The sequence below is a fragment of the Brachyhypopomus gauderio genome, chromosome 2, assembly GCF_052324685.1.
Source record: "Brachyhypopomus gauderio isolate BG-103 chromosome 2, BGAUD_0.2, whole genome shotgun sequence".
NCBI classification, from domain to species: Eukaryota; Metazoa; Chordata; class Actinopteri; order Gymnotiformes; family Hypopomidae; genus Brachyhypopomus; species Brachyhypopomus gauderio.
In genome coordinates this window covers 21,870,723-21,881,992 of record NC_135212.1, presented here as the reverse complement: position 1 = coordinate 21,881,992, position 11,270 = coordinate 21,870,723, and the positions used below count along the sequence as shown (strand labels likewise).

General features: G+C 39.5%; 1 protein-coding gene across 1 annotated transcript; it reads right to left on the bottom strand.

Annotated features, from left to right (window-relative positions):
• Positions 1 to 5,410: 5,410 nt before the first annotated feature.
• On the bottom strand, positions 5,411 to 10,651 carry ankrd34c (ankyrin repeat domain 34C). Its single transcript, XM_076997424.1, has 2 exons — positions 10,446 to 10,651; positions 5,411 to 9,241 (listed from the first exon to the last, which is right to left on the bottom strand). The coding sequence occupies exon 2, from the start codon at positions 9,208 to 9,210 to the stop codon at positions 7,636 to 7,638; it is 1,575 nt and encodes a 524-aa protein (XP_076853539.1). The 5' UTR covers positions 9,211 to 9,241; positions 10,446 to 10,651; the 3' UTR covers positions 5,411 to 7,635.
• Positions 10,652 to 11,270: the final 619 nt, after the last annotated feature.

Genomic DNA, 11,270 nt, shown 5'->3' with positions numbered 1-11,270 from the left:
TTATTTGTGAATGGAAAAGTGTCGTCGGACGTAGGCATAATCCGTCTTTTACACGCGTTATATGTTGTGTCTCTACGGGACAGGGTTTTGGGTGGTGGTGATGAATTAGAACATTCTTACAATGAGAAGTGGAGGTTGTTTCATTATCGGTAGTAAAAATGAGCTGGCGTGCCTGTTACATTGCAGAGCAGCAGGGCTATATTTAGCCTTGCCGAGTTCCCATACTCGGAAATTGAATGCGACATGCGCGGTCTTACGTTTGAATATAATCCAGCGTTTGTCGCAGAAGTCACGTCATTATCCTTTATAACGCCAACCTGTTGGGATCAAACCTTCTCTGTAACTGAATTTACACTCTGGGGATTTTAGTGAGTGTTTCTGCAAACATTAAAACATTCTGAAGTTTTTTACAGTATGGAATCGATTACGGTTGCATCAATAATGAGAGGTCAAAGGCTTGATATTCACACAGGTTAAATCTTTAAGATCACCATATCCTTGGTAATCCTATGTAGAGTAAATGGAAAGGTAGTCTGTTGTTGACAGCAAGATTGAAAGTAATCAGTGAAGCTAGAAATCACCTTTTAGATTATTACAGCAATCACATCAATAACCATAACTAAAATGGACCATACCATCAGCACAAGGACCATAACTATTTACATTACGAGTAATCTTGCCTAGTTTTAGATCTAAAACTATCCTACTCTAAATCTACTGCTCCTCCCCTGAGGTCGTTGGTATAGGTAAGGAAAGGAAAAATAAGTAAAACTGGAGAATCAGTAATACCGAGTGTTCTTTGGTGAACCAGACAGCTCTCTTGAAATCCTCACAAGATCTGTGCCTAGTTGTTTTCAGAATAAAAGACTTTCCATTTGCCCTGCAGAGTGGTCTCCACTTGTGACACTGACTCATATTCTCATAAACCTCTTGTATACTTTCACTACTGACGCAAGCATGTTTGTCACAAAGTCACATTAGGATGTCCATCTGAGTTTAATAAACGTTACAGGTGATTAATGGTGGTTAATACTTAGTCACACATGCTGGTTTTCACCAAGGTGTCACTTGGTCATATAGGACTTTTTAAATATATAATTTCCTCTGTATGTTTTTGTGAGTCAGTGGCTCTGCAGTGTATTGACAATCTTGTATTTATTTAGCAATTTAAAAAGGGAAATAAATCAATGCTAGGTTGGAATTATTTGAGACCAGAAAGGTCTAAAAAAATTTTGGTCATTGTAAAGGTCAGGACAGTGTTGGGAGGTTTATTCGCTGATGTCTTAGATTCACTAATACTAATCTGCTAGTGTGTAAAATGTTTATTGTTTGTTTGTTTAAGTTAGGACAGTTGTACACTGGTTTCCTGGTTACTTTTAGCCAGAGCAATGCATCATATATTTATCCATGTGACCTAATATGCCTTTCCTGGGAATCAAACCCTTGACCTTAGCAGAGCAAATCTCAGCAAATCATCTAATTTTTCAATGATCAACACCATGTGTATTTTTTTAAAGTATTTATCTTGTAAAAGACTTATGTACATATATTTTCCAAAAGATTTTACTAAAAATGTATTGTAGTGTTATTTACTGCTGGTAGCATCTAAACAAATGAAAGCGTTAAAATGATGTGTTATGACTGAGGTCATACTATACTCATCATGGTTATTACCGGAATGTCAGCATAACCTCAGTTATCATTTGTAAGCGTAAGACTAGTGTTGTTCAAGCCTGACTGTTTGCCCTGCTGTGCCACTGTGAGGTCACTGACACTCAAACTGGGTCAAAGTCAGAAGAAAAACCAATATTTTCTCAAGCACAATTAATCAAGTCAACAGAACTGGGACAAAGCTGTGTCTATATTTGCACACAGTGGTGAAGAGACCATACATAATTGTACATTTAAAATGAACTTTACTAATGACGAATTTTACACTTTTTTTAGTCATAAGTAAATGAAAACATGATTATAGTACAATTTACTATATTGAGCTGAGGCAGTTTCTATACAGTATTACTTTTACCCAGAGTTCTCTGGCTCACTACCCTGGGAACATCTGTGGTTCTCACATTTTGGCCTTTTTTGGTATTATAAACACACCTGCATAAAGTTATCGGCTGTTTGTCAAGGTCTTTGTGATACGAGCTAGCTGTGTTACTTCAGGGGAAGCAAAACATTGCAGAGCACTGGGGTGCCTATGGCAGTTTCTGAGAATTAATGTTATATTGTTGCAAATCAATTTGAAACATTGCTGATTTTAATGGCACACACAATTTAAAAATACAATATATTCTGAAACAAAATGTTTTCTGTGAGAAGGAAAACAATTATATTTATGCATTTCTACTGGAATATTAATTTCAACAGATATAAAAAAACTGCTGGTAAAGTGATCTTATGATAATTAGTTACTTTATATATAGGGAGAAACTACAGATCTTGGTGCTTGTTTATTTCATACATGATCAGCGTTTTGACACGTATGGTTTAAAGTTTTTTGTTTTGTTTTTGTATTCTTCACTTTACCCATAGTGTCACCTGGTGGTGATCCTGTGGTCATTGCATGCCAAGATTCTTAACCTGAGATATCTAATAATATGCAATCCATTGAGTAATTTATTTGATTAGTGGTAATATTTAAAATATTTTGGATAGTGTTCAAGTTTCGTATTTGTAAGAAGTTGCTTGAAATTACTATTAATTAATTAATAATTTATCCAAAATAGCATACCCCCATGTGCAAATTTGATTTGTAAGCTTAGGAGTAGTTAAATGAGTAATGGGTTTAGTGATAAGAAAAAATTCCCTTCAGTATGAAATTTTATTTTCCGTTTATATTTTTATTTATGTCTTTCTCTTAATTTTAGGTCTATTACAGGATCCTTGCAGAAATAGTCTTGACTTGTGAACACTGCAATCTTGGAGATCTAGAGCACAACGTAAATGGCTTGTCAAGATAACAAGGCTATGGTTACCACTAAACCATAAAACTGTAAAAAAAAAAATGTATTTGTATAGCACAAACAATTTTTACAACAATTGTTGTCACAAAGCAATTCCACTACAATGTAGTGAATCTCCAGAGATCGGCGTTTCATACCCCTGGCCAACAGAGTCATGATCTAAGCCAGTCATGCAACACTGGCAACCAGGTACAACAGTGGCAATGGCAAAGGGCAAGGTATGCAGCCTGAGCACTGGGGCACCCTGCCCTCCGCCCGGCTTCAAGACACCCTGCCCTCCGTCCTGCAGCTGGAAGATTCTTCTCTTGGATACCAGATATCCACAGGCAGCTGCAGCTTCCTCTAGAGGTCAGTAAAAGTGCTGCTGTATTAAATGCATCCAGCAAAGATTAAGCACACTATTTGCCATATAACATAGTGGACAAAATACATGCTTAAGATCACTGTTTGATTGGGACCTTGCATAACAAGATTCTATTTGACAAGTTAGGTTCCGAGAATGGGATCTACAGTATACCAGATGGAGATCCAGTAGATTTCAAATGGGAAGCCATTTCCATTTTCACATGTACCTAATGTATTGACATTATTTATCTTATAGACATGGTGAATGTGGACTTAATCAATGAGAATCTTTCAGTATGGTCATACCACTCGACACCCAATTAAAAGTATCCCAGCTCTCTTAGTTTTGCAACTAACTGGTGAATATGTGTACACAGCACATTAAGTGCTCCATGTACCCGACTATATTTATCTTTGCAATGCAGTGAGACTGCTGGCAAAGCTGTCAAATCAACACTGACCTGCAGTGACATTTATTATTAGAAATGAATGTAAGTTTCTTATAAACGCTTCCAACAAAGCTCAACTCAGCATTCCAGCACGTTCAGAGCTGGCATTTTATGCCTGGGATCGATTTAATGAAGACAAAAGCAATGTATTTAACATATCTATTCTTAGGCATGTCTTGTTTTAAAATGAAATATTTCTGTGTACGATTTGTGGCTCACGTGTGCTTCAGAATCAAATGACTGGCATCTAAAAATATTCATTCATATCATCTTCAGGTACTAGAGTAACAGGTAGGATCTGCTCAGTGCGTACGTCCTGTAAAGTATGCTTACTTCACTACTTCACTAATGACAGCTATAACATGCTTACTACATCACTAATGACAGCTATAACATGCTTACTACATCACTAATGATAGCTGTAACATGCTTCAGGTTAAAGAAAAAAATGACAAAGAAATTTTTATTTAGACATTTATTCAAAATATACAGAGTACTACATACAAAAATACTATGTATTATATGGCATAAACTTTAGCCGCACAATCACCAGTATGTCTCACAGTTTTATGTATGTGATAATTAACTTGAAGTAAAGTTGGATGTGGTATGACCACCTTTTTCAAGGAATTGCAATGTCTTTCCAGTGTGAGTAGGAAGTGCTAATGTTATTTTTTTCTATTACTCATCACCAAATAGAACCCATATATGTAACAGTACAAGACATTTGTTAATTTCAATATTTGAATTCAGTTTATATATATATATATATATATATACACAAACACAGAGGAACTGTAGGTTGTGTGTTAAAGCTAATTCTGAGGTTTTGCTAAATGACTATAAATTATGGAAGCCCATTCCCGCCACCGAAAAAAAAAAAATTTCTCATTATTAAGTAAATTGCTATCTCATTATTTTGAGATACTAAGTCATTATTTCTAGATACTAAGTAATTATTTCGAGATACTAAGTCGTTATTTCGAGATACTAAGTCATTATTTTGAGATACTATAGTATCTCGAAATAATGACTTAGTATCTCGAAATAATGACTTAGTATCTCAAAATAATGACTTAATATCTCGAAATAATGAGATATCAATTTACTTAATAATGAGAAAAAAATATGTATGTGCTGTTTTTTTTTATTTTAGGTGGCGGGAATGGGCTTCCATAATAAATGATGCAAAGATGCAAAAAATTAATTTTCTGCAAACATGCCCTTAATTAGAGGAATGGTTTGATGAAAACTCAGATTTACCCAGCTGTACTAGAGCTAGCAGGCTAACGGGTAAGGGAAAGTCCATCAGTATGTATTCTTGACTGAGTGAAAAGCATGTAAGGAAGTATCCTAGAAATTACTTGGCTACGAGTCAAGTGCTTGATAATATTTATGGTTGAGATACTAAGTCATTATTTTGAGATACTAAGTCATTATTTCGAGATACTAAGTCGTTATTTCGAGATACTAAGCAGGGCTCTCAAGTTTTGGATTCATGTCAGAGTGTGAGAGTTGTTGATGGGGGTTGGCGAACGTTAATTGTTGAGCGGGGGGGGGGGTGGCAAACGTGAGTTGTTGTGCGTGGGGGGGGGGGGGGGGGGGGTTGGTGGTGGCGAACGTAAGTTGTTGAGCGGGGTGGGGGGATTGTATATCGCGATCGATCGCCAGTGGAGGGCGACATAGATATGGATCGGAGGTAAATAAACTAGATTTTTTTTTCTCGCCGTGTGAAATCGGAAGTGTGGCGTGTGAAGACGGTCAAATGCGTGTGTCACACGCTCAATGCGTGAGACTTGAGAGCCCTGATACTAAGTCATTATTTTGAGATACTATCTCAAATTAATGACTTAGTATCTCAAAATAATGACTTAGTATCTCGAAATAATGAGATAGCAATTTACTTAATAATGAGAAAAAATATATATGTGCGTTTTTTTTTATTTTAGGTGGTGGGAATGGGCTTCCATAAACATTAGCATGCAGCTAGCACAATGGTGAAAGGTCAGACCGAGCTACTTATTAGCTATGCTAGCCTCGTAGCACCGGGGTAAAAACTAAAGAAGCAAAAGGATTTGAACATGGAGCAATAGAAGTGAACTGAGATTACTGAGAATGTGTCCTTGTATTTCTGTTGGGGTTTTTTGTTTGTTTGTTTTGTTTTGCTTTGTTTTTACTTAAGGAGTTAGCCAGCTAACTCTCACTATACACAACACTGATGTGCAGCCCTAATACAGCTCGGAACCCACCTTAGAGGAGAAGCTACAAGACAAGTCATAGCAGCAATTAAACCAAAGCACATTGCAGTTACACAAAAAAAAAATACATGGGCACATAGTTTCACATTGGCTGAGAATGGAAAAAATTGATATTGACATTCTCTATGGATGTGGTTTCTTTCAGAATCCTGCAGGACGTTTTCCCCTACGTAAAGCTTTATCCTCTCTGCATTCACACACCTTTTTGGCTCATGAACAGATTGCTAACTACTAAAGGTGTGATTTAAGAGCAGGTTTAACACTGCTCATGGTCCCACAAAATGAGGTTTGAGAACCACTAGATTTATCATTGGCTTGTCAAAAGGCATGTTTTGCTACAGACTTCAATTAAACATATAGCCTATAGTACATATGGATTATGTTCAGAAAATGTAATCTAGTTTTGTATTTCATTGTTTTTGTGAATGACTCCATTAATCTGAGGAGCCTGCATGAGGCAGAAACCCTTTTCTCTCCTTCAAAGGCACTATGTACTAATACGCTACAATATTGTTTATTATTTCAAACTAGAGGTTCAAAAATCCTTATAGAATAAATGAAACATTTTAAGAACTGTGAACAAGACAGTGTTCCGCAAGTCAGCCGAAGGACTTGGAGAAGGAACTGTTCTTATATTAAGGAGTAAGTCATGACAGTGTTGTGTTGTATGTATTATTGCCCCCTAATGCTTGGTTGGTTGGTTGATTGGCTGGTTGGTTTCATTTCTAGGGCAGACAGACTCAGTGACTTATCTCAAAAACCTTGAACATATTAATCATCATATATTTGTTTATACATATTCAATTGTGATGTTTTAGATGAGAGCTGGTATGTTGTTTGTTTCTTATCTCTTCTGCTCTTTTTGGCTTGACTTGTTGTCAGAATGTGTGGCTCTTCAGCCAGAGGCCGATTGGATGCTTTCATTTCAAGGACATCTCTGCTCTGTCTGACAGACGTCCCATTCACTGTCTTCTGCTGGATATAATGAGTCTCATAGAGAGATCTCCAGCTTAACAGACAGATAACACAGACAACTGTCTCTATTTTTGTTTGGAAATGAAGAGCTTGATCTTAGATGCAGGAACAGTTAAGCTGTCAGATTCTATAACTGCGTATGGAGATAATGGCATAAAATCTCATTTTTTGCCAAATAGCAGACTGCACACCCCTTTCATGTTGTTGTTGATGTTGTTGTTGTTGATATTTTTTGAGAATCAGTGCTACGTGTACATACAAAATGTCTATGTTGTCATATATCTATGTATGGAAAACCAAATTAGCTTGTCTTACTTATAACATCCATACTAGTACTTTTACTACAATGCTATATTTTAATGTGAGAGAAAACTGAATTTGTTACGCTGACATGAAATGAAACTAACTTTTTTATAATTGGTTTTCATAGTTTCATATTTTTCCCTAATCCACTGGTTAAATACAACTGGCAAGTTATTAGGTTTGTGTTTATGTATGGAGTGTGTCTATGCTCTATTTTAATAGCTACACTTAATTGTAACCATCTCTGAACACCCATACAGGCATACACCCATATTACTTTCAAGTACTGACTTGCTTCTCTTCTGTGGGAGTTGCTACATTTGCACATTCTGTTTCCCATCACTGATGGCTGAGTTCCTCGAAGTCTGAAAGCTGCTTCATCTGTTCCACTTGCATAGAGTGCCTTCTGACAAGTTTCTTCTTCATCCTGAGGTTGCCTCTCTTTGGTGAGTTTGGTGCTATGGGAGCAGAGGGCCGGAATGCTGCAGCGAGGGGAGACGAGGGCTTGCTGCCTATATCGGGTATGGGAGGGTGGGGGTTGACGTTGAGTGGGGGGAGGTGGCCGGGGCGTGTGTGGGAGATGTAGTCCAGCAGCAGGGTCCCTGAGCCACGCCGCTCCAGCAGCCCCGGCGCCCGCCTCCTGGATGCGCTCGGAGAGGAAGTGCTGGTGTTGCTGTCCAGGGACTCTCGTGAGCCTGTGAGCATGGTGAGTGGAGATGTGTTGAGCTTTCTCCTCTCTAAGGGCACCTTGGGAGATCCCAGCATGGTGGAGTCTGAGTAGAGCTGCGAGTCCGAGTCATACTGCTCGTGTCCCAGTCTCCTCCGGTGCACTGTGTCTCTGAGGCCAGTAGGACCGCAGGATACCGCTGGAGCCTCTTGCTCAGGTGGGACTGTGCTTCGCCGTGCCAGTGGCTGATGCTGGCCTAGAGACCTCTCATAAGAGACCTTGGAAGATGGTGGAAGAGGAGAAGAAGGGGAGATTTTGGTTGACTGCTCTGCCACCAAGGGGAACAGGATCTCTTTACCGTCCACACTGTTGTGCCGAGATAGAGGAGCCCTCTTGGAGAGAGTCAGTCCATTGACACCAGCAACAACATCCTCATCACTGTTGGCTCTCTTACTCTCTTCCTGGGTAGCAGCCAACACGGATGGTGCAATCAAGCCCCAGGGCTCTGACTGCAAGCGCTTCAGCTGTGGGAGGCGTGCCCGCTTGGGGTTCATGGGCTTCCGAGTTGGTGAAGCGGGACCATTGGGAAGCTTGGAGGACGACTTCCACTTGCTTTGAAAAGCGAATACGGTCTCTTGCTCCTCCTCTTTGCTGGGGGTAGGAGAGGTGTTGAAGTCGATGTCTGAAGGGGAGGTGCATGCTGCAGGGGAACACCTGTCCTCCAGCTCCGGGGAAGGGGGAACGTTCAGATACTGCTTGGTGGTTTTCGTCCCAGAGGGTGACTTGTCTGTAGTGATGATGATGACCTCTTTGCCCTTGGCTTTACACGCATCCAGCAGCACTCTGAGCGTGTCTTTATCGTCCGCGTTGATGGCGTAGACCAGGGCGGATGATCCACCACGGTCCTCTAGGCTCGGGTCTGCCCCATTGGTCAGCAGTAGAGAGACCACTTCATGCCCTGCCCTGTGGTTGCAGGCATGCATGAGGGCCGTCTTGCCTGTCTTGTCTTGGATATTCGGGTCAGCCTTGTTGTCAAGAAGGTACTTGACCAGCTTTGCCTTGCTAACACTCTGTTGGTCAGAATGTTTCGACATACAAGCCACCATGAGGGGAGTCTCACCACGGTCGTTACTCTCGTTGATGTAAGCTCCACCCTCCAGGAGGAGCCTGGTGAGTCGCAGTCGCCGAAGCCACACTGCCTTCAGCAGGGAGTTCCCATCCGTTCTCAGTTCCAGAACATCTGCCATTGCCCCAGACTGGCCCACTTCTGCCTCAGTCCTGCAAGGCAACCATACTGCTGCTTAACCTCCTCACCAACAACACCACTCTCACACCCACTGATTACTAAGGGGTCAAGGAGATTCTTGAATTTTTACTCTTGAATATGTTATTTCAAGCTACTGATTTTTTCACACTGTAACGCCCTATAGAATAAGACGAAAAATCAAGACGCTTCTGTTTGTTAATGTTGATGCTATTCAAGGACCACCAGGTGGCAGCCCGGTGGCAGTTAAATGAGTTAATCCTGCCTTATCAGGTCGATCAGGTGTGGATGGAACAGATGAAGATAAGACTTTAAACACCAGAGTGAATTGTCAGATGGGTTTTACACACTTCATTACACTAAGAAAGTTGCCACTCATATCTTCCTCAGACTAGTGAATCTGTTCTATATGGATTTATATGGCTGTGAAGTTCATGGACAGTTAACCTTTTATCTTGTTAATGTGCATTATAGTTAATGGAATTCCCAGTGTTAATTGAGTGACTATATCTCAAAATGTCGATTAGTTATATGGCTATATTGTACACATAAATGAACACGTGAAAGAGCTTAACGTACAGTTTTGTTCCTCCAGGCGATACTTGCAATTTAATTTGCTGATTGCGCGCGTTCACTTTACAGTCTTAATAAAATACACAGCCTAGAATTCGCCTCCTGCATAATATTTATCCAAACATTTATTGCAGGTGACAAAGTAATTTAAAAGAGATCAGACAAATAAACAAGTATAGACGTGTAGGCTGCGCACACTGTGGTTATAATTCATATATGTATGCAATATAATTTGAACGAACGAGCGGCTTTTCTTCGCTTTCAGTTCTTGTAGCTGTCCATGGTACTAATTTGGTTAATATGTCGCGCGTTTTAAACAGATCAAACGTGCACTCCATAATGACTGCGCAGATTTACAATTTTTGTGTATTCCTTTGACATGATTATTTTAATTGACACAACAGTTTTCTGCTTCATTTTATCTAAATTTAGCTCACACAAAACTGCGCTTATAAACCATGGCAATGTTCAAGAAGTTCAAACATTTAATTCGCAAAAGACGCGAGTCTACTGAAACCACAACGCACAAACAGATGGAATCTTAATTTACTGCTAAAAAAGGTATAAATGCACAATTTCCAAAACGTTAGGTTGATTACGACTTCATCATGTTGGGTGGTCTGAATTACTCCGTTATTGCCATACCTGGTTGGAAGACGGGCTTGTCATGTCCGAATTAATCCAGAGTAGCGTCGCTAAAACGCTCCTGTTTTGTTTAAAACTATAAGGAAGTATGTTCATCACAGACTCTACTTTGTCAATAGAGCTGTCTTATTTTACACCGAGCTATAGCTACATTTAAGCACCATGTCGCACCAGCACCACTGCTTTCGTTATGGAAACGCAAGAGATCAGTCCAATAGCTACATTCCTCTTTGCGCACTCAAGAATCACCCCGAGACGTTGAGGTTATAAATAACTTATCTCTTTTTTTTCGTGGTGAATGGAACTTGCATCTGATTGACGTCAGAATCTGCAAAAATAAATCGCGTACGCTAAGAACCTCTGTCATATTTTATTTTCCGACGAAAGCAAGAAAATAAGAGTATTCTTTCCTCTTGGCACTTAAAGTTTTTTTCACTTTATCATACCTCGTTTGTATTCCTTTATCACATTGACTGGAAGACACTATATGAAACACATTTCTTAAAGGAAATGGTGTGAATATTATTGAAAGGAAAACAAAAAGATTCTACGGCTCATCAGTATTAGAACATCCATAACGTTTATTAGAACAACCATAACGTTTATTAGAATGCCATCACCAGACATTTAGCATATTTAACGCCGATATTGATCAGTACTAGCACATGACAAAGTTCACGTAACTTAAAAATAAGTAAATGTAGTTCTACTGTTTAAGCTCAATTCACACACCTAAAGTTGCCATGCAAATGCCTGAGCCTCGCGCTGCGTGTGACGATCAGACATTTTGACGTCATGTGCTTTGTACCTTATCAAAAGCTGCGA

Excerpts from the sequence above, each read along its gene's own strand:
- ankrd34c (XM_076997424.1), bottom strand. The coding sequence starts at position 9,210 with ATGGCAGATGTTCTGGAACTGAGAACGGATGGGAACTCCCTGCTGAAG.